The sequence below is a fragment of the Lynx rufus genome, unplaced genomic scaffold (assembly GCF_022079265.1).
Source record: "Lynx rufus isolate CCGP_SWC_20201006 ecotype Redwood Valley unplaced genomic scaffold, mLynRuf1.p SCAF_3, whole genome shotgun sequence".
Classification (NCBI taxonomy): domain Eukaryota; kingdom Metazoa; phylum Chordata; class Mammalia; order Carnivora; family Felidae; genus Lynx; species Lynx rufus.
Window position 1 is genome coordinate 143717538 of NW_025814845.1, and position 25148 is coordinate 143742685.

The 25148-nt window shown below is 34.9% G+C and overlaps 1 protein-coding gene across 4 annotated transcripts in view; it reads right to left on the reverse strand.

The window, feature by feature from the left end:
* The window catches only part of NEK1 (NIMA related kinase 1), a 230289-nt gene that overhangs the window by 73599 nt on the left and 131542 nt on the right, over positions 1–25148 (reverse strand). For all 4 annotated transcript variants that reach the window (XM_047090703.1, XM_047090704.1, XM_047090701.1 and 1 more), the window contains 3 exons: positions 16343–16474; positions 14376–14441; positions 14068–14296 (listed from right to left, as the gene is read on the reverse strand). In XM_047090703.1, the coding sequence (XP_046946659.1) occupies positions 14068–14296; positions 14376–14441; positions 16343–16474 (427 nt within the window). The remainder of the gene's footprint in view (positions 1–14067; positions 14297–14375; positions 14442–16342; positions 16475–25148) is intronic.

Sequence of the window (25148 nt, forward strand, 5' to 3'; positions counted from 1 at the left end):
AGCCAGTTGAGTGTCTGACTCTTGATTTCGGCTCAGGTCATGACCTCACAGTTCACGGGATTGAGCCCTGCATCAGCCTCTGGGCTGCTTGGGGTTCTCTCTCTGCCCCTCCGCTGCTTGCACTTACTCTGTCTTCAAAATAAATAACTAAAACAAAAGAAAAAGAAAAAAGAAAAAGAAAAATAAATAAAACAAAAGAAAAAGAAAAAAGAGTCTTAAAAGCGGCAAGAGAAAAACAACTAGTTACTTACAAGGAACCCCCAAAACCTATCAGCTTTCAGCAGAACGTTGACAGGCCAGAGGGTGTGGCATGATGTATTCCAAGTAATGAAAGGAAAAAAAACAACAACTTATAAACAAGAATACTCTATCTGGCAAAGTTATCACTCAGAGTTGTTCCACCACTCCTGGAGGGCACCCTCAGCAAGCACCACAGCCCCTCCTAAGTTAACCGGGACTGGGGTGGGAGGGCTAGTCCCAAACACTAAAACACCTACAACAGTTGCAGCCAGATATCACAACAAGCCACACTGAGGGCCAGGCATAACCAAGTTTCCCAGACAAGCAAAAACTAAAGGAGTTCATCAATACCAAACTGGCCCTCCAAGAAATGTTGAAAGGATTTCATTAAACAAAAAAAGAAAAGATCAAAACCAAAAATGAGAAAATTAAGAATGAAAAAATCTTACTGGTAAAAGTAAGCATAAAACCAAAGCTGTGGATCAACTGCCCTCACATCTAACATGATGAAAATATTACAAGATAACAAGATAAAAATATTAAAATCATCTAGGTCTACAATAATTAGTCAAGAGATACACAAAATAGTAAGACGTAAAACATGATATCAAAAACATAAAATGTTTGGGGGATGGTAAAAATGTAGTGCTTTTAGAAAGTGCTTGAACTTAGGGGCGCCTGGGTGGCTCAGTCGGTTGGGCACCTGACTTCGGCTCAGGTCATGACCTCACAGCTCATGAGTTCAAGCCTCGCATTGGGCTCTGTGCTGACAGTTCGGAGCTCAGAGCCTGGTTTGGATTCTGTGTCTCCCTCTTTCTCTGCCCCTGCTCCACTCGCATTCTGTCTCAGTCTCTCTCAAAAATAAATAAACATTAAAAAAAATTTTTTTAAATAAAAAGAAAGTGCTTGAACTTAAATGGCCTTCAACTTAAAACAGACCACTAGATACATAGGATGTTATATGTGAACCTTATGGTAACCACATACCAAATACCTTTATTTACATGTATAAGTGAAGGTTTATGTAATAAACTAAATGCTTCAATCAAAAGACATAGGGTCCCTGAATAGATTTTATTTTTTTTATTTTTTTAATTTTTTTTTAATATATGAAATTTATTGTCAAATTGGTTTCCATACAACACCCAGTGCTCATTCCAGAAGGTGCCCTCCTCAATACCCATCACCCACCCTCCCCTCCCTCCCACCCCCCATCAACTCTCAGTTTGTTCTCAGTTTTTAACCCTGAATAGATTTTTTAAAAAAAGGCCATATATATGTTGCCTACAAGAGACTCACTTCAGATCTAAAGACACACACAGACTAAAAGTGAAGGGTTAGAATAAGCTATTCTATGCAAATGGAAACATAAAGAAAGTTGAGGTAGCAATACTTACAGCAGGAGAAATATATTTAAGTTTATTTATTTTTGAGACAGAGAGAGACAGAGCATGAATGGGGGAGGGGCAGAGAGCGAGGGAAACACAGAATCGGAAGCAGGCTCCAGGCTCTGAGCTGTCAGCACAGAGCCCAATGTGGGGCCCATACTCAAAGATTGCAAGATCATGACCTGAGCCGAAGTCAGACACTCAACCAACTGAGCCACCCAGGTGTCCCAGAAAAAATAGATTTTAAAAGAAAGACTGTAACAAGAGACAATGAAGGGCACTACACAATGAATACATACATCAAACAAGAGGACAGAACATCTATAAATATCAATGCATCCAACATAGGGGCACCTAAATACATAAAGCAAATATTAACAAACATAAAGAGAGAAACTGATGGTAATACAATAATAGTAGAGGACTTTAATATTTCATTTACATTGATGAATAGATCATGATGGATTTAATAGGTATATACAAAACATTACACCCAAAAATAGCAGAATAGACATTCTTTTCAAGTGTACGTGGGACATTCGCCATGACAGATTACATATTAAGTCACAAAACAAATCTCAATTAATTTAAGAAAACTGAGATATCAAGCATCTTTTACAAACACAACAAAAGAGTATGAAACTAAAACTGAAGAAAACTGTAAAACACAAATATGTGAAGGCTAACAAAACCAATGGGTCAAAGAAGAAATCAAAGAGGAAATCAAAAAATACCTTGAGACAAAAGAAAATAAAAATACAATGCTCCAAAATCTATGGGATACAACAAAGACAATTCTAAGAAGGAAGTTGATAGTGATGCAAGCCCATCTCAAGAAACAAGAAAAATCTCACATAAACAATCTAATCCTACACCTAAAGGAGCTACTAAGAACAAACAAAGCCCAAAATTAATATTATGCATCCTTATGTTCACTGGAGCATTATTTGTAATAGCCAAGATATGGAGGAAACCTAAGTGTCCACCAATAGATGAATGGGTAAAGAGGATGTGGTATACATTTGACCCTTGAACAACACAGGTTTGAACAGCCTTGGGTCCACTTATGTGTTGATTTTTTTTTTCAATAAATGCAGTATAGTACTGTAGGTATGTTTTCCATTCTTTATGATTTTTCAAATAACATTGTCTTTTCTCTAGCTTACTTTACTGTAAGAATTCATTACCTAAAACATATAAACACAAAATATGTGTTAATCAACTACTTATGCTATTGGTAAGGCTTCCAGTCAACAGTAGGCTATTAGCAGTTAAATGTCTGGGGAATCAAAAGTAATATGCAGATTTCAGACCACACAGGGGTGGTCAGGGCCCCTAACACCTGAATTGTTCAGGATCAACTATATATACACACACACACACACACACACACACACACATACATACACAAAGGAAATTACTCAGCCACAAAAAAAGAATGAAATCTTGCCATTTCCAACAACATGGATGCACACAGAGGGTATTATGCTAAATGAAGTAAGTCAGAGAAAGAAAAACAAATACTGTATGACTTCATTTATATGTGGAATCCAAAAAACTAAACAAATGAATAAAGCAAAACAGAAACAGGCTCATGGATACAGAGAATAATCTGCTGGTTGCTAGAGTGGAGGGAGTAGGGAAGATAGGGAAAATAGGGGAAGGGGATTGAAAGGTACAAACTTTTGGTTATAAAATAAATAAAACAAGGGGATACAATGGATAGCAAAGAAAATACAGTCAATTATATGTAACAACTTTTTATGGTGACAGATGGTAAGCTAGATAGATCTTGGTGGTTACTTCATAATTTATATAAATGTTGAATCACCATGCTGCACACCTGAAAGTAATATATTTCATGTCAACTATGTTTCAATAAAAAAAAGTAAATAAAATAGTTACAAATTAAACTCTATAGTTTGAAGGAAAATAAAAACAGAGGGTGGCTCTGGGTGGGTGAGCACCTGGGTGGCTCAGTTGGTTAAGCATCCAACTTCAGCTCAGGTCATGATCTGATGGTTCATAGGTTTGAACCCCCCTTCAGGCTCTGTGCTGACAGCTCAGAGCCTAGAGCCTGCTTCAGATTCTGTCTCCCTCTCTCTCTGCTCCTCCCCTGCTTGTACTCTGTCTCTCTCTCTCTCAAAAATAAATAAACATTAAAAATTTTTTAAATAAAATTTAGCAGAGAAAAAAAATGGGAAATTAGCTATTGATGTTTGATTCTTAGAAGCCTTTTGTAAGAATGCTCAAAGCATTAATAGACAAGATGCAATCTCACATATTACAGTATATATAAGTCATTTAAATTTTAATGGTAATCACATACAAAGTGTTGATACAAATTTGTATGTACTAGTTCCTTGAAAGAATCTACAAATTAGCAGGTAATAATCAGTTTTAGAAAGCAAAAATGATTCCCAGTAGGGAACTAACTTTTAAAACGATAGTTATAAAGTAGAAAACCCATAAATAGGCCCATTACCTACAGCCATGTGCTATTTGACAGAGGTGCCAAAACAATATGGAGAAAGTAATAAACAAAATTGGACAAACTAAATGTCCACATGAAACAATATGAACTTTGTTCCCTTTGATGCAGGAAGGGAAAACCAGGTGGAGTTGATGGTCTGAGCTGAGGTAACAGAATTGTAAGTCTAGGAGGCAAAAGTGGCTCATGTTGGAAGGATAGAGTACTAAGGAATAGAAAGCTACACAAAGAGAACTCAGAACTATAAAGAGCTCCCTGGAATTAGCACACACATGGTAAATTACTGTAGTCGAGGGAAAAGATCATCCAAATGGAGTATAGGGAATAATACTTGCAGTTCAAACAGGGTCAAAAATAGTCCCTCTTCCCACCAGTCAGAAAAAAATGTCTTCTTAATTCACAAGTCATCAGGTAGATTATTCAGAAAGGTTTCAGACTCAGTAAAAGGAGATAGATTAGCCATAGATATTGCTCTAGTTCTACCTAATAAAGATTAAAACCACAACCTAAAACGGTCAATCTATTTATACATAACTGAACTGTATCCCAGAACAAAAGTCAAGAATATTTATAGGAATATAAAAATATACAGCCACCCATCTAGGTAAAATTCATGCTTTAGCTACCAAACAAAAAATGACCAAGCCACGCACAGAAGCAAAAGAATTCAACCTTTAATAAAGAGGAAAAAATTTCAACCAATTAATATCAACCTAAAAATTATAGATGACCTAATCAGTAGAGAGGATATTTATAATTTTCATAAATAAATTCTGTATGTTCATTAAGCTACAGAGACAAATGATAAAAACTAGAGAAAAAGAAAACATTAACAAGTTCCATATGAACTTCTAGAAAAGACAAAAAAACGCTAGAAAAAATAATGGCCAAAATTATCCAAATTTGATGAAAACCACTCACAAATCCAAGAAGCTCAACAAAACCCAAGCAAAAGAAACATGAAGAAAATGACATCAAGGCACATAATTATCAAATTTACTAAAACCAAGGCTTAGGGAAAAAAACTAAAAACACCAAGGAGAAAAAAGACATATTACATACAGAGGAATAACAAGGATGATAGAAGATTCTCATCACAAGAAATGCAAACTGGATGACACTGGAGCAAAATCATGAAGTACTAAAAGAAAAAAAATATCAAGGTAGAATTCTATCCCACCAAAAAAGTCTTTGCAAAAGAAAGGCAAAATAAACACTTTTACAGACATACAAGAGCTGAAAGAACTCATCATCACCAGCAGGACTACATAACAAGAAAGGTTAAAGTCCTTCAGGCAGAAGAAAAATGGTAACACATGGAAATCTCATTTATACAAATATTATGAAGACTGTTGGAAACAGTAACTACATGGGTAGATACAAAAGACTGTTTCTATTATTATTTAAAATTCCTTCAAGGATAAATGACCATAATGTATTGTGGGGTTTATTACATAAGGTAAACAAACAAACAAAGACACAGCATAAAGACTGGGAGGAAACAAATCTAAGTATACTGTTGGAAGGTTCTTATGCTATATGAGAAATGTAATCAATCTCTGGAAGATAGACTGTAACTTAAAGATGTGTGCTATGGGGCGCCTGGGTGGCTCAGTCGGTTAAGCGGCCGACTTCGGCTCAGGTCATGATCTCGCGGTCCGTGAGTTCGAGCCCCGCGTCGGGCTCTGTGCTGACCGCTCAGAGCCTGGAGCCTGTTTCAGATTCTGTGTCTCCCTCTCTCTCTGACCCTCCCCCGTTCATGCTCTGTCTCTCTGTCTCAAAAATAAATAAACGTTAAAAAAAAAATTTAAAAAAAAAAAAAAAAAAAAAAGATGTGTGCTATAATGTCTAAAGCAAACACTAAAATAACAGTAAACTGAACAATAATAGAGATAAAATGAAATCATAAAAATACTCAATCCAAAAGAAAAACAAAAGGGCAAAGGAAACAAAGAATGGATAAGACAAACAAAAAAACAAATGGCAAAATGTGATTTTTAGATCCAACCATCTTAACATCCACATTGAGTATAAATGGTCTAAACAACCGAGTTAAAGATTTTAAGAATGGATTTAAAAAGCAAACCTAACAACATGCTGGCTGCAAGAAACCTACTTTAGATATATAGACACAAAAAGACTAAAAGGGGAAGGGGGGACTGGATAAAGATATACCAGCTAATATTGAGTAAAAAAAAGTAAAAGTGACTTTATTAATAACAAAGTAAATTAAAAAAAAATAATTTTCTAAATACTGAACTATTGACAATCACAATGCAGATTAATCTCAAAAAGCATTATGCTGAATTTAACAAGCTAAACACAAAAGAATACAAACCGTTACAGTGTGTAAATGAAACTCTAGAATAGACAAAGTTAGGGGCGCCTCAGTGGCTTAGTTGGTTGAGTGTCTGATTTTGGTTCAGGTCATGAACTCACATTTTATGGGTTCAAGCGCTGCATCAGGCTCTGTGCTGACAGCTCAGAGCCTGGAGCCTGCTTCAGATTCTGTGTCTCCCTCTGTCTCTGCCCCTCCCCTGCTAACACTCTGTCTCTCTCTTTCTCAAAAAAAAAAATAAATAAATAAAATAATAATAATTATATATATATATATATATATATATATATATATATATATAGAATAAAGAATATATAAATATTTAGAATAAAGAAAATTAATCTAAGAAAAAATTCAGAAAAATTCTCCTCTGGGACTTCTGCTAGAAGCAGAAACTGACCAGGAAGAGGTATGAAACTTTTTGTTTGGGAAGATGGTGATGTTCTAGAGGTTTGGGTTACATAGATATAGGCTTGTGTTAAAACTCAGCAAATGTTCATTTAAAATATTTGCATTTCACTGTATTTAAATTTAACATTAAAAAGAAACAAACTTCTAAAAAAATATTGAACTCTGTTTAATGATATGTATGTTATGAAGTACTTAGGACAAAGTGTACCAATATCTGCAATGAACTTTAAATTGCATCAAAAAATAGGGGTGCCTGGGTGGCTCAGTCAGTTAAGCATCCGATTCCTTCTGGCTCAGGTCATGATCTCATGGTTGTGAGATTGAGCCTTACAGCGGGTTCCACATGGAGCCTGCTTAAGATTCTCTACCACTGCTGATGGCAATGCAAACTGGTATAGTCACTCTGGAAAACAATATGGAATTTCCTCAAAAAATTACAAATAGAACTGCTCTACAACCCAGCAATAGCACTACTACTTTATCCAAAGGATACAAAAGTGCTGATTTGAAGGGGCACATGCCCCCCAATGTTTATAGCAGCACTATCAACAAGAACCAAATTATGGAAAGAGCCCAAATGTCCATCGACTGATGAACAGGTAAAGAAGATATAGTATGTATGTATGTATGTATGTGTCTACACACACACACACACACACACACACACACACACACACACAATGCTCACCCACACACATGCACATATGAAGGAGCTCAGAGGGATAAACAATAAACTGTATCTGTGGTTACCTGGTAACAGGGATGGAAATGGAGTATATGTTGAGGTGAAGAATAATTTTATACACTGTTTATACTATGTAAAAACTTACCACATTAAATACTTTGCCTACTCAAGTTAAACATGATTTTTGAACTCATGAGACAAAGTATTATTTATGTTACAGTATTCTCAATCTCATGCTATTTTCCATATAAAAGTGCTTTTAATAAGGTAATAAGGTATCTCATATGTCCTCATATATTTTTCTGAGATAGGGCTATCTGATCATTCAAGATTACTCAATTGTTGTATGGTCTGCATATGACCTTTTTTCCTACTTTTTAAGAAAACATGGCAGAGATTTCTTTTATCGTGTATAAGACTTGCTTGCATTCCTCTACCTTTGCCTCTATCCCATCCTGTCATACTGGTGATAGTTTATTGCCTCAGAAGTGCTCTAAATTATTTATAGCCTCATCACCTGAGAGATCTCACAACATCAGTTGTGTTTAACATCATATATATGTAATTAATGGCCACTCTTCATTCATAAAGTCTGTGCTACATGATAGGAAACATAAAACATGCAATGCAAGTCAGACAAACTTATTTTAAAAGTTTATATTACAAAAAGGAACATAGGTAAAATATATTAAACAAATGAAGAAGATAATTACAGCATGTAATTAGTTCCTTAAAAATAATAATATTCTATGATTTAGAAAATAATCTTAGAAGAGGTCTACTTTTAATAGAGTGCTGAAAATTGAACAAAGGGTTTCAAGAAAAATGGGATAGAGAGAGTGGACAATAATCCAGTACATCAAATGCTGCAGGTACATAAAATAAGGATAGCTAACTACCAACATGAGCATCTTTGGAAACACTTAGAAGGGTTTTGATGCATGCAGTAGAGAGGGAAAGTTCAGGGAGAATGGAAAAAAAGGAACTGGAGTTGTAAAAAGGCAATGCTTTGAGGAGCTCTGCTATAAAGAGGACTTCAGAAATGGGGTGAAAGTTGAACAACAGGGACAGAAAAAAAAAAAAAAGAAAAAGAAAGAGGCAGCCACGCAAAGAACAAGAGAGACAAGGGGAAGAGGATTGTGAAAAAGAAAGAGTTAGGCGTGTTTTAAGAAGTGAAAAGTAAGAAGTGAGTATAGGTAGAAAAAAATGGACAGAGTGAGGATACAGAGGGAACCACAGGAGAGCCTTATAAATTATGAAAAGGGCTTCAGATTTTTATTCTAAGTGCAACAAAATCAATTAGATTTAAAAATTTTGCCCTTCTAATTAGCATAATTTTCAGGTCTCTAAGGTTACCGTGATTCTATATCCCAAGTAATAACACTTTACATCTTTCTTCTCCTTTACAGCTCAGCTTCCTTAAAAGGTTGTAAACTCTCCCCCTCCCTCTCTCTCTCTGTTATACTTCCTCACCTTCCACTCATTTCTTAACTCCTGGATTCTATTGCTGTCCCTAACACTCTAATGACACTACTTTTATCAAGATCACAATGCCTCTTTCCAGACAAATCCAGGGTAAATTTTTTAGCCCTAAACTTATCATTTCTCTTCCTGAAGTACTCTTCTTCCTTTTAAACCCATCAACTTTCCTAACTCTGATTGTTTCTCATTTTCTTTTCAAAGTTCTCCTTTCTCTGACAAACTCTTAGAAGAGTTTCACAGGAAGCCCTTACAAGTCTGTCCCCTAGTATCTCTTAAATATGTCCTCTTCTCTTTATTACCTTTCAGTAACTTAGTTATGTTCATCAATGATTTTTGTCTAGACCTCTAAAGAATGGTCTGAAGGACTTCCACTTCTGAGTGACATGGACTAAGGTAACTAGTTATGCTATTGCCTAAATATCCAAACCAATTGGACAAAATACACAAACAACAGATTTAAGACACTGGACAAAATGTAATAAAGAACACAGACCACTGAGTAAAAAGAAACAAACAAGATGGTCCCTATGAGTATTCAAGCTTGCTGCCTTCAGAGTTTCCAAACTGCAGGTCAGAAAGGGGAACACAGACAGAGTCTACCTCAAGTTTGGAAGACAGGAATGAGACTTCTGGAAGACCAAGGAAAGTAGAAAGAGGATTATAGAGGTTTATGAGGGTAGCCCTTACGTATCAGCAGAGCTGTGAGACAAGCAAATATGTGAGAAAACCACCCAAGGTAGGAATAGAACCACCCAAAAAGATTATAGAGAAAATAGGACATGAAATATTCCCTGTTTCCAGAAGCCAGATTGGAAAATGTCATAATTCATGGTGCACTGGGTACACAGAAGGGTTTTATCTCTGTAGAGGAAAAGAAATTAGCACTAGACTAAACATGGCTCTGATTTCACCTAGCAAATCTCAAAAACAAGACATGAATGGATAAAACTGAGCCCACCTAACTTAACTACCTTCAGAACAAAGCTCCAGAATACTTATAGAAACACAAAAATATCTATCACTCAACAAGCAATATTCACAATGTCTGATCTCCAATCAAAAAATGCCTATGATGCAAAGAAGAAGAATATGACCCATAACAAGGGGAAAAATAGATCGGCCAGAACTGAGAGAGATACTAGAATTAGCAGACAAGGACATTAATAAAGTTTTTACAACTGTACTCCATATGGTCAAAAAGATAGGTAGAGATATGGTAGATAAAAAAAACAAAATGTGAACCTCTAGAGATGAAAACTACATTATTTGAGATGAAAAATATATTGGATGGAATTAATAGCTTAGGCAATGCAGAAAAGAAAAATAAGTGAGTTTGAAGATAGAAAAATAGAAACTATCTAGAACAAAACACACCGAAAAAAGAATCTAAAAAATGAAAAAGAGCATCACTGAGCTATAAGACTGACAACTTTGAGCTGCTTAATAAACATGAAATTATAGTACCCAAAGGAGGGGAGAGGAGGCCCAAAAAAACATTTGAAGAAATAATAACAAAGAAACTTCCAATTTGATGAAAACTATATATCAATAGACCTAAGAGCTCAATGAACCCCAGGGAAAAGAACAAGAAGAAAGTACAATAAGGCTCTTCACAATCAAATTGCTCTAAATCAATAATAATGATAAATCTTAAAAGCAGTCAGAGAAAAACGCTGTGCTATGCAGAAGGAACTAAGAATCAGATTTCTTGTCAGAAATAATGCAAGTGAGAAGACAATGGTGCAACATCTTTAAAGCACTGGAAGACAATACTGCCAATCTAGAACTCTATACTTGGAGAAAATACCTTTTAAAAATTCAGGTGAAATACTTTTCAGTGTACAAAAGTTGAAATAATCTATCACCTGCATCACAAGAAATGTTAAAAGAAATCCTTTCAAACAAAGAAGTTAAGAACATCAGAAATGGTAACTACATAGATAAATACAAAAAGACTTTCTTTCTTTAAAAGGTATTTAAATCTCTTTAAAGGATAATTAGGGGCGTCTGGGTGGCGCAGTCGGTTAAGCGTCCGACTTCAGCCAGGTCACGATCTCGCGGTCCGTGAGTTCGAGCCCCGCGTCGGGCTCTGGGCTGATGGCTCAGAGCCTGGAGCCTGTTTCCGATTCTGTGTCTCCCTCTCTCTCTGCCCCTCCCCCGTTCATGCTCTGTCTCTCTCTGTCCCAAAAATAAATAAAAAACGTTGAAAAAAAATTTTTAAAAATAAATAAATAAATAAATAAATAAATAAATAAATAAAGGATAATTAAATGAGTTCAGTTCCTGGGAAGATGGAGTAGGCACATATTACCCTGTGTCTCCTACTGAATACAGCTACGAAAACCAGAACAAAATATATGAAGTGGCTATTTGAGAACTCTTAGAAAGAGTAGCAGATGGATTATGGAAGGAGACATTCCCTTGTCAGGATTCAGCATGTCAGATATCCATAAATGGCACCGGGTTTGAGAGAGAGTTCTAGGACACGCCTTCCACTTCCAGCTCGAGGAATGGGGAAGGGAAATCGTACTACTTGGCGTGAGTAAATCCTTCAGTGCTTTTCTTTTCTTTCTTTACTTTGTCATCTCCTTTCTCCTCCCCAAAAACCCCATGGTGACAAGAGCAGTAGTTGGTAATCAGAACACACAGAGGATCAAACTGAGGACGAGGAAGCTTCCTTTCTGTTTGGTAGAGATGTGGTACCTAGAAGATGCAGCTAAGTTCCCATTGCTATTTTTCTCTGTCTTCTAGCCACGTGGCTCTGAGTATACAATAGAACAAAGTAAGTAAAGCCTCCGTTTTCTGACCAGATAACCAAAGAGAGAAGCCCTGGGCAACGAGAAAATCCCAGGAAGATAATAAAGACAAAGGAACTCAAGAAAGCAACCCCATAAAGTTGTTTATTATCATCTGGGGCTCACCTGCCATATGCACACCCATGGATTTGATCCTATTCAATACTGAATTTCCAAAACTTTGAAAATTGAATTAACCAAAAGATAACTGCCAAGGTCCCCAGCCCAGTCACTGGATGATACACATGCTAGTAGACCAAAACAGCATTGACAGGCTTTGAAAAATGAACTGATATTAGAACCACAGGCCACGGGAGGCAGATAGAAACTTGTGACCTAACTGGGTCGGCTGCCTGCTAAAGCAAAAATATGAACATTCTCCACAGGATTTAAATAAGGCCTAGAGTCTCATAAGGGAATATTCAAAATGTCCAGGACATATTTCAAAGTTACTCAGAAAAAGAAGAACCGGGAAAATTTTAACTCTCATGAAAGATGGCTAATGATTAATAATCAGCACAGCTATAACACAGATATTGGAATTATCTAACAAAGATTTTAAAAGTTATTATAAAAATGTTCCAGGAAATAATCATGATATGAATGTACTTTACGGCAATGAAAAAATAGCAAGTCTGAGAATAGAAATAGAAGGTTTAAAGAAAATTTTAATCAATTCAAATTTCAGTGTGGCTAAACAAAATTTTATTGGAAACAGCCATGCTAATACCTTTGCATATTGTCTCTTGCTGGGTTTACACAACAGTGACAGAATAGAGAAGTTGCAACAGAGCTCCTATGGCCTGCAAAGTCTAAAATATTCACTATCTGGCCATTTACAGAAAACATTTGCTAATCCCTGCTTCAAAAACTGTTCTCTGCATTCAGAATAAGTTCATAATGTTTGAGAGAGCCAATGTACAGTACCCTTCATGATTTTCCCCGCTTACTTCTTCCATGGCTTTTTACTTGCCACTCTTTGTCTTGACTTCTGAAAGTTAGTCATCCATGCTGAACTATACCAAGTTCCCTGAATTACACACCCTCTCTCACCTGGGTCCTGGCTATTCTATGCCTAAAATATTTGGTTCAGCTTTTGGTTTAGCTAACTACTTATCCCTCAGCTCATCCCTTTTTTCAGAAATCATTTCCTTGGCTTCCCCAAGATAGACTTATGTCCTGACACATTCTGACAGTAGCCAGGATTATTTATAGTATATTCCTTGTGAACTATAATTGCCTCTATATTTGTCTCCCTTTCCACTAGACCCTAAGCTCCTTAAGGGGAGGGACTATGTCTCAACCATTACAGTATTTTCATTGCTGAGGAGTGTACGGCATTTAATAAGACTCCATGAAGAACTACTGAATAAGTAAACAAAATAACAGACACCACAGGTTGGATTCTTCGAACTTTTCTCCAGTCTCTCTACCCTTCTCTTTGCTCTCTCTCTCTCTCTCTTAAAGATAAATAAGCATTAAAATTTTTTTAAAAAAATATTTAGTTGGTTGATAATCAGACTTGCCCTTTTAGTACGTAAGCTCCACAAGAGCACAGGTTTTTATTTATTATTGTATCTCCCTCTGGTGCATAGGACAATGCAAGAAAATGGTAGCTGCTCAATAATTATTGCTGAATAAATGAATCATTAAGTGAGATATTTTCAATACCCCTGGCTAAATACTTAAAGGACCTTTCTGAGATTCTGTCAAAGGCTGCCATTTTGGTTCTCATCAAGAATTATTCCTGGTAAAAGACTGATATAACATAGTAGAAAGAGTTAAAGTAATACAATTTACATATGTATCATTAGTGCCTTCTCTCATACCATACACTTTTGTAATAAAAATCCTTGCTATTCTTTTTTTTTTTTTAATGTTTATTTATTTTGAAGGTGAGAGAGAGACAGAGCATAAACAGGGGAGGGGCAGACAGAGAGGGAGACAGAGAATCCAAAGTGGGCTCCAGGCTCTGAGCTGTCAGCACAGAGCCCGACGTGGGGCTCAAACCCAGAAGCCATGAGATCATGACCTGAGCTGAAGTGAAATGCTCAACCAACTAAGCCACCCTGGCGGCCCAAATCCTTGCTATTCGTAAGGTTGAATAGTTTTCTCCATTTTTCACATACAAAGAAATTTTCCAGCCTCTCTCAATCCCTCTAAGTGTTTATTCTTTCAGAGTATTCAAGTTTACATGTGTGCTAAACCAAAACAGATTATTAAGATTTTATACATACTTTCAGTTGCAGAGAAGGATGTGTCCAATGTTAACTCATCCAGGGGAATCACAAGTTGCCCTCCCGCCTCCCATTTCTTGCGATCAGATGAAACCGATTTTTCCTTTTCGGGCTCTTTGGCATCTTCACTAACGACCACTTCACATGTATCAGAGTGACATTGCTTTCCTTTTTCATCTTCTTGAGCTTTAAGATTTTGATTTAATCTACGGAGTATTTCTCGCTTACTCTGAAACAGTTAAAATGTTATACTTTAATATGTATACAATTAAGTAAAATGACTGAGAAAGTTTGAAAATTGTACCTACTGAAATAGCATTGTTAGTCTTCTGCATGTCTTCTGAGGTGTCCTGGGTATCAGTTAAACTACTGTCCTATAAACACAGACAGTTACAGAGTAAGAAATAACGTTATTTTAAATGCCTACCTTAAAAACTTTCATATTTTTGTTACTTTTTGTTTTTTATTAAATTGTTCCTTGTGAATTTTTTATTCCTGTAAAATGTTAACACAGATTCCTTCATTATACTTAATAGCAGAAGGGCCAATTCTCAATTATTTGTCTTATTTTTAGATTACTGATCACATATTTAACTAAATCCTCTTCCTTTTTGGCATCTGATTTTTGGTAATTTTATGTCAATGGTAGAAATAAAAAGAAAATTAACTGATGTACTCTCTTAATTGGAGCTAGGGAGTTTAGTGGATAGAGTAACTCAGGATAGGCTGTATTATTTTGAAATTGTCTTCATGTTTCATGTACATATATTCCTGCTCAGCCATACTACTAAACATAATTGAGAACTGGTTTCTCTCAGTAAACAAAGAGAGTAACAGTAATGAGTTCTGAGTCCTTTATACCAACAATAATATAAATTCTGTCTTTGATTAGTATAATCATAGTGATCTAGACCAACTCGAATTTTTAAACACTCGCAAAGACGAAATTAGTAGTTATGAATGCTACGAAAGCAAAAATAATCTGAAAAATGCAGAGTAAGAAACAGCAGTTTTCAAAGTTTTAAGTAGCAATATTTACCAAGACAACACATAAAGAAAAACCATTTCATTACATAGATTACCTCAAATTTTGTAAGATTTGAGGAAAATACAAAAGAGTATAGTGGTCAGTTTTAAAGTAATACATGTAAATGAGACAAAGAGCATTTTACCCCATAAAGTAGTCAGGAATTAGCAGTTGCTATAACCAGAGAGATGAACAGCTACTTGAGATGTGAGACTGGGTACCAGGAAGGAAACCACACAGTGGTATCTAAAGTTGAAGTGAACAACGCAGCACACGCAAAGTCGTTATCAGAAAGAAAAAGAGACTAAACCTACTTAAAGAACAGTAATTTCTTACACGAAGTTCTTGAGAGTTACCAAGAAACTTATATTTTCCTACTCAGTCTTATTTTCAAGATAAACACAAAGGCTATAAAAAAAATGGTGTATCAGTAACATTAGCGTTGTCTGCGAAAACTCAATGAAACTCAGCCAGCAATTAAAAGGCAGAGACATTAATTAATGAGATAGGAGAGAATCAGGTTAATGTGTTACATGATTCAGTAGACTTCTCCCTTCTCTGTGTTGAATTCTGGGCTGAAATCCCATACCATGAGCCTATTTCCTTTACTCCAGAACAGAGTTTTCACATTTTAGACGAATACCTGACACATACTTCCAAGTTTAAGCTTTTTATTTGCCCATATTTCTTTGTTTCATTATCCATTTGGCATGACAGAGATTTATAAGTAGAAGGGAAAAGAAATAATTGATGGAGTAAGTGTAATTATACTGAATCTTCCAACATTTGTTATGCTAAAGATTTTCAAATAAATGTAAACATGCCTTGGATTTTATTCTTAGAGTTAATTTAAGTACCAAAGAGACATTATTTTTTTAAAAAATGAACCTTTCTTAAAAAAAATGAAACTGTTAATTGTGAGAGTGTTTGTTAATGTTTGTTCCATTACAAATGTTTGTTGCACTATTTTCTGTACATTTTTATATATAATTTATTTGTTCAATATTCTTTTAAAGTAAAAATGAGAGACAATCACTTAAATCTATTTTTATGTATTAAGTGGTCCTAGATATAAACCTATCAGCAATGAGGCTCCAATACTCAGAGTAAACTATACACAAAAATCTTAACAAGTAATTTGTTTTTAGAAAAAATTTAATGAAACACTAGGAATTAATGTAATTTCATTAAATTTAATCCTTCTAATAACTTTTTGCTTTGAGGAGTTCTAAATTTTAGGGAACTTACCATACCCACTTCTTTCAAAGCTGAAGTCACAGAAATAACAGATTTCATCTGTTGCTTTGATGGAGAGCCACCTGCTTCAGGTTGTCCCAGTGGCGGAGACATATCAGAACTCTTTACTCCTTTAGCCACCAACTATAATAAAACATGTAAATACATTTGCAAATTTATATTTGTATGAAGAATAAAATGGTATTTATCAAATCACTGTTTATCTACTCTATCCAAAGGTACAGCTTCTTCATTTCTCAATTTTTATTGTGTAAGACAATGTGCTAGGTCTGAGGAAAGATCAGAAAAGACAGAACATCTCTGGCCTGAGATGTAAACATAATCAAGTCTCATGTAGTACTAAATAACTCCTTTCCATTGCATTAACAATGTTTAATAATTTTTTAAAAAAAAAACCTGATTTCTAAAAGATTATGACATCAGTCCCTCCACTTTAATTTTAATTCATTACAACATCTGATGGGAAGAAAAAATATTTTACTTATTAATCTTGAACTTGAAAAAGAAATGCTTGCGTAATCTCTAAAAGTTTGAACATCAATCACCCAACATAAGAGCCCTCATTATAAAAATGTCAACATAATGGAAGAATGAAAGAATGGGAGAATGGAAGAAATGAAGGTACAGGTAATAAGATTTAATGTCATTAAAAATATCACAAGTTATATTCAAACATGTGTCTTTTTTTATCTTGCTGTTTAGACTTTAAACGATATGAAATAAGACATGTTGAACCATTGAACCATTTATCAATATAAGGAAATGGCATTTACAGGTATGCTCATGGTAACATGGCAGCAAGTCTGTTCCCTACTTTGTTCTCCTTCAAACCAGTAAACAAATATTTCTGGTGAGTATACATTTCTGGTGAGTATACATTTCAAATGCAACACTTACTGAGCACTTGTAAATATAAGGTAGCAATTCAATTATATTATCTAGTCTTCTGAACTCTCATTTAACATAATACCTATGTTATTCAAAAGAAGATGGAAACAGCCATCACAATACTGAAGAACAAAGTTCAAGGAATGATAATACGTAATTTCTTCAAGTCTTACTATAAAACCACAGTAATTAAGACAGTGTAATACTGGTGAAAGAATAGACAAATAAATCAATGGAATAGAACATAACTCAGACCCAAACGAATAGAGCCCAATGAACTTTAACAAAGGAGCAAAGGCAACTCAATGGACAGGAGTTGCCAGGAGAAAGGACAAATGATACTAGAACATCTGGACAACCCAGTTGTTCCCCCCGCCCCCAGAAAAAGGATCTAAACAAACATTGACGATACACCCTTCACAAAAATTCACTCATTACAGACCCAAACATAAAATGCAAAGTTATAAAACTCCTGGAAGGTAACATAGGAGAAAATCCATATGATTTGGGGTTTGACAAGACTTTTTAGATACAACACCAAAGGCAAAGCTGGGAAAGACAGAATTGATAAGCAGGCTCAATAAGAGGCTTCAATAAGAATTGAAAGACAGAATCGGAAGCAGGCTCCAGGCCCTGAGCTGTCAGCATAGAGCCCGACGTGGGGCCCAAACTCTCGAACCATGAGATAATGACCTGAGCCGAAGTCAGATGCTCAACCAACTGAACCACCCAGGCACCCCTGGGAATTGCAAATTAAAACAATAATGTGATACCACTACACATCTACAACATTGGTTAAAATCCAAACCACTGACCACACCAAATGCTGCTGAGGAGGTGGATCAACAATTCTCATTCATTTCTGATGGGAATTCAAAATGGTACAATGGTTTGGAAAACACTTTGGCAATTTCCAACAAAACTAAACATACTCTTACCATGTGACCAAGGATTACAATCCTTGGTATTTACCTAAAGGGGTTTAAGACAGATGTCCACACAAAAACCTGTATGCAGATGTTTACAGCAGTTTTATTCATAACTGCCAAAACTTGAAAGCAACCAAGATGTCCTTTAGTAAGTAAATAGATTTTTTTTTAAAAAAAGCAAAAAACTGGTACATAATGGATTATTATTTAGTGCTAAAAAGAAATGAGCTATCAAGCCATGCAAAGTCATAGAGGAAACTTAAATGCATATTATTAAATGAAAGAAGTCAATCTGAAAGGCTACATACTGTATGATTCCAACCATATGACATTCTGGAAAAGGCAAGACCATGGAGACAATACAAAGATGCATGGTCACCAGAGGTTCGCAGGGGAGTGGCAGGAGGAATGAATAGGCAGAGCACAGAGAACTTTTAGGGCAGTGAAAATACTCTGTATGATACTGTAATGATGGTTATATGTCATTATACATTTGTCCAAACCCACAGAATGTACAGTACCAAGAGGGAACTGTAATATAAACCACAGACCTTGGGTGATGATACATAAATGCAGGTTTATCAATTGTAACAATGTACAACTCTGGAGGAGGATGTTGATTAATGGGAGAGGCTATACATGTGAGGGGACAGGGGATACACTGGAAATACGTATCTTCCTATCAATTTTCCTGTGAACCTAAAACTACTCTAAAAAAATTAAGTCTTTATTAAAAAAGGGCAGAAACATTGCTCTAATCCATAGTTCAGCACCGTTGAAAAGTATACTGATATTTAAGATGTTATAAATAATTTTAAAAATCTAAAGCTAACACAGCTGGGTATTATCTGGGTGTCATCTTGAAAGATGACATAGAAATATTTTGAAACTTTACCATGGTCTTCCTTCCATATGGTATATTCAAAAAAGGTTAACAAATTCTGAGGAAAGAGAAACAAGTTCCAATTGGTTCTGAAACACTAGCAGCATTTTTAGAGAAGTATATTATTTCTCTAGATGATTATTTTGAAGGAAACACATTAATCTGGATGTACAAATTCTATCATATTTATTTAAATCAGTAATTACTTCTCTAATCACATATCATATTTATCCACTGTATAATCTTGTGAATGTTTAAATTCACTTAAAGAAATGATTTCTGCTATTTTAATAAATAAACTTGATGTGATTTTTGTGAGAAAACAAATATATAATATTTTATAAAATTTAATCAACATATTCAAAAATGTATTAAGTGTCAGGGTGCCTTGGTGGCCCAGTCCGTTAAGCATCCGACTCTTGATTTTAGCTCAGGTCATGATCTCACAGTTCAGTGGATTGAGCCTTGCATTGTGGGACTCTGCACTGACAGCATGGAGCCTACTTGGGATTCTCTCCCCCACTCTCTCTCTGCCCCTCCCTCACGTGCATGTGCATGTGCACACTCTCTCTCTCAAAATAAACAAAACAAAAAAATATTTTAAAAAATATGTATTAAGTGCCAAGCACAGTGCCAGATAACGGATATCCAAACTGAAAGACACATGGTAACTATGTGAAGTGATTTGTTAACTAACCTTATTGTAGTAATCATTTCATAGTATATACCTATGTCAAATCATCACATTGTATATTGTATACTTAACACAATGTCACACAACTATATCTCAGAAAGTTGGGGAAAAAACCCAGTATGTTGTAGACCAGAACTAGCTGCAATAATTTTCAAACAAAAGACAAAAACAAAACAAAATTGATCATTTCTCTCAAAGGATTATAAACTATAAAAGAAAGGGAAACACATAAATCTATCAGTATGTTACAGAGAAATAAAATGAGAGAGATGTGTGCTAAATGGTCTGGGAGAAAAACAAACAAAATAAAACCAGAGAAGGAACTAACTAACTCCTGGGAGGGGAGAAGGTGAGAGTGACCTTCGTAGAGTAGCCAGTTTGAACAGCCATTCATTGTTTAAGAAGGTCATAAAATACAGTTGAAGTAGGACAGTTCTACACTCAAATCCCCAAATCTCACTGACTAGGGACCTGTGATTTTTCATTGTTTCTAATCCTCTCTCAACTTCAAACTTTTTCTCAGTAAAATGGGAATGGTGTGTACTCATTGTCTCCTTACTGCAGGGATTAAATGTGATAATTTATGTAAAGTGCACAGTTGTGTGCCTAATAAATGGTAGTAATTATAGTTCAGCAAACATTTATTTAGTTTCTACTAAGTAACGTTATTTGGCTTAAACACTGAAACTATGATTTTAGACCCTAACAAAATGAAGAAACAGGCTTTGCCCAGAGCTAGTTTTTAATCTCCAGAATGCAGAATAAAAACAATAACTGCCCATCTATGCATAATCAGAGTTTAAAATTTTTGCATTGCATAAGGTTTTGTTTTTTTTTTAATTTACTGGTTTTGAGAGAGAGAGTGCACGTGAGAGAGTGTGCATGCACATGTGTGCACAATCAGGGGAGGGACGGAGAGAGAGAGAGAGAGAGAGAGAGAGAGAGAGAGAGTCATAAGCAGGCTCTGCGCTGAGCACAGAGCCCATCATGGGGTTCTATCTTACAATGGTAAGATCATTACCTGAGTAGAAATCAAGAGTCAGATGCTTAACCAACTGAGCTACTCAAGTGCTCCAACACTGCATAAAGTTTTATGACACAGAAGTTGGTAAGAAGCAAAACCTGAGGGGTGCCTGTGTGGCTCAGTTGGTTAAGCCTCTGACTCCTGGTTTCAGCTCAGATCATGATCTCATGGTTTGTGAGCTTGAGCCCCACATCAGGCTCTGCACTGATGGTGCAAAGCCTGCTTGGGATTCCTTCTCTCTCTGCCTTGTCCCCACTCATATTCATTCTCTCTCATTCTCTCTCTCTCAAAAATAAGTAAATAAACTTTTAAAAATGTTTTAAAAAAAAAGCAGAAATCTGAAAGACAAATAGTTGCCATCATAAATTCAAAAAAGCCTACGATTTTTAAAGAATGATCGAAAGAGAATTTAATTGTATAAATAAACAGGAGAAATAACATGTATTTAACTAATTTTGCTAAAGAATAAAACCAACTGCCCTTCTCAGCCTATGACATAATTTTCATTTATGCTTTTAAAGATTATTGCAAAGTTATTTCCAAAATTACTATGCAGATGCTTAGACCTTAAGGAAACTCATAATAAAATTAAAAAGTCACCCATACCCTATAGCTCCAACTTACTGTATTTCATTTTTTATACTTTTTTAATGCTTATGCACATACACACATGATTCATATACAATTTAAACAGGGTACTGGCATAACTCTCTAAAACTGTAGACATGTGGCCAAAGAAAAATTTTGCAACCTCTAGGGAATACTTAGCAGATTTATCTTTAGTTAAGAATGGCAAAAGCCACATAAGGGAATTGAAACCCCTTTATCTTGACTTTCTATTCTTAAATTGTGAATGTTCTTAAATATATTCTTAAATTTTTTATATGAAATAGAGATATTTCTGTATTAATCTCAACCTTAAGAGAAATCTAAAGTAACAGAGACAAAAGTGTTTACTGATAAAGTGCTATGAGTGAAACTGGTATGAGACCAAAAATAATCAAATTCAGTACAGTAGGGATTATGCTAAAACATGGAAAATCTCTACTAAATTCTCTTCACGCTGTTCATTTTTGTACCTATGTAAGCACATCTTTTAATCAAGAGAATATATTTTTAATGAAGAGAATGACACATATTACTATTAAAAATGTGTTCTGTATTATATTAAAATGTGTCTGGCTGCCATATATATGGTTAATGACTGGTATATAGTCTATTACCTAAGATACCTGATTCAATGTGTAAGACAAACTTATTGGCACCTTTATAATAATGATCTTCACCAGCCTTCAGTAAATGGTTATTTTTCATAACCAAATATATACTAACCTCTCCCCTGGGTCAAATAAACTAAACAGATCATAAGAACTTGAAATAAAAAACACACAAAGAAACCCAGACATAATGAAATCTAAACCAAAGAATACAGACAAAAAGACTGCCCTACTAACTCATCCAATTACTTAGTAACAAAACTATATCAGTTAACAAAAATGTAAAGGTAATTCTAGTAACTAGTGAGATGTCATTATAAGCCCAGGTAACACACATCACTAACTGATCAGTACAACAGGAGCAGGGCCTTCTATGTAAGTAAACATCATGGATATATTTTTTATAACCTGGATGTTAAGGCTTTCAATGTGAACCAGATCCCAAGATTAAAAAAAAATAACATGTTTTTAAATTGTTAAAAGAGAAAACACTAGACTGAGTTAATTCAGAAAGTTGATCCAATATGATAAACACTAAAATTAAAAAGAAAACAAAACAAAGTTTTACATAAGATAAAAAATTAAAACCTAAAAAAAATCCAAACAATTTTGTTAAAATTGATCACCCAGTTACATGTAGTATATATATTTCATTCTAAACAGTTTTTCAAAATCCAAACTTAAAAAAATACTGCAACAGAAATAGAACAATGAGCTGAAAGTTTCATTGTGAAGTTAAAAAAATAAACTGCTTTAGGAGCTATTTTTCCTAGCCATTTTCTCACTAAGTTCATAAATTCAAGACTTTTCTACATTGCTTATATCTCCAAAAAATGTTTTTAACTATCACTGTAAAATTGCTTCTATTATATCTGCTAATTGTATCTGTTTAATTTTGCTAAAAAATTAATCAGCAGTGCCACCAAATGACAAAAGCAAAATTTTACCAAATAGTGAGGCCAGGTTTATAAACACATGAAACTGTTAACCTATTCTTGAAACACATATAAATACAAATACTATTTCATCTCTATATGTTGAATGATTTAAGGATTTAACATATGTTAGGAAAATATTAAAAGGCCTGACTACATACATATTTTGACTATAGAGCAATTTCATACATAATTCTATATAGCTTGAAAATAAATGGTCAAATTTTATCAAATTTACATTTAGGTTCTCAAAATCTTACCTTTGAAGAACTAAAAATATATTTTTATCTGAATAATTTTTCTGAGCTAGTATTGCTATACTCTATTTATAGGAATGTCTAAGAATAAGAACATTCCAATGTGGCCACCAGGAGGAAGTATGTCTCCACCCTTAAAGAAGCTATAGAGAACTGTATGGCAGGTCCAAAGAAAAGAACAGAAATGAAATACACAAGAGCTAAACACAATGAAAAAGGAATTCCTCACACTCAAAAAGAGTCTCTCACCAAGACAGAATTTCCCTAATTCTACTTTTCATTTAATTTTAATTATTAAATGCACTGCTACTCTTAAAAAACTCAATCTATCTTTTTTATATTTCACTCGCAATATGAGTCTATATGGTTGACTGAAAAAGGCAATACTGTATTATTTGGGGGAAAAAAACCTTATTACCACACATGAAAATTATTCTTCATATTAAAGTACTATGTTTTATTATAATTTTTACAATGAAATGTGTCAAAGACAAAATTTTTAAAAATGGGTCTTACATACTGAAGAATCAGAATAATTAAGGCAGTGATTTTTACCATTTGTTAGATCAAAGATACTTTGATAATCCAATGAAAGACATTTGGTCTTACTTTAGAAAAACGCATCAACATATATGCAATCAAACTAAATTAACATTTCAGGAAGTTAATAATGCTAATTCTAACTGTGAATAACATGTTAACCACTCCGGAGTTAGAGTAACACTCAATAGGGAGGCCTAGGTGGCTCAGTCAGTTAAGCATTTGACTCTTAATTTTGGCTCAGGTCATGATGTCACGTTTGGTGAGTTTGAGCCCTGCACTGGACTCTATGCTGATCTGTGCGCAGACCACATGGAGCCTGCTTGGGATTCTCTCTCTCTCTCTCTCTCTCTCTCTCTCCCTCCCTCCCTCTCTCTCTGCCCATCCCTGCTTGCACTCTCTCTCAAAATAAATAAAACAAACATTAAGAGTAACAGTCAATAAATAAATACAGATATATGAAGTCCCCATACTGCATCTAGATTATGTTAAATTAGAACTTCTTTTAAAATAATTACTGGGTAAAATAACTTTAACTCATTTTCTAGAGATTAAACTGAACTTAAGTACTTATATTATGAAGACTTTTTCTAAGCAATTTAGATAGAACAATATTAGAGATCATGCCTTTCATTTAGGAGATAAGGAAATAAAGGCCCACAAACAGAAGTCAGCTCCCCAAGAAGGCAAATTCATTGGCAGAGTTGAGACTAAAAATCCAAGTATTTGGATTCCCAGACTATTTTTTTTTCTCACTACACAACGATGCATTCAGTAAACCAATATTTGAACATTCCTCCATACATAATTCTGAAATGTCATAAGCCACAGATTTCCCAATGCATTTATTTGTGTTACTATTCGCCAGATACCATGCTAGCATTTTACAAGGTGAATCACGGTTCTTTGGTTGAAAGCAACAGAAACTAATTCTGGGGGAAAGGAGGAGGTGGGTAGGGGAAAGGAGAAAAGAGAACAGAATGGTAAGTAAGATTATAAAAGCAAAGGGAAGCCCTCTAAAAAGAACAGGAACCAGAGTAGCTGCATGGATCTAGGTAGCAGAAATGAATTCATTGTTTCATCAGGTTCTCTTATTGGATTAAGTAAACTTCAAATCCTGTGATATTCTGCTCAAGCTTCAAGCTCTGGGAGATAATTCAACTGATCTACATTCGATGACCTGCCTATCCTTCAGCTAGAAGAAGCCAGAATACCTTGTTTGACAGTCTTACTGAAACAGCAAACAATAAAATAATTCCCCCAAATGAAAATGGGTTGCTTGCCTATTGGACCTCAAAAGTCAGACTCACTACCACAGTTTAATGCTGCCACCATAAAAATACTTCTGAAAGAACCTGAGGAAATACAAAGTTGTACAATACTAGAAACTAGTATTCTCTATCATTAATAGAATCATAAAAGCTGTCATT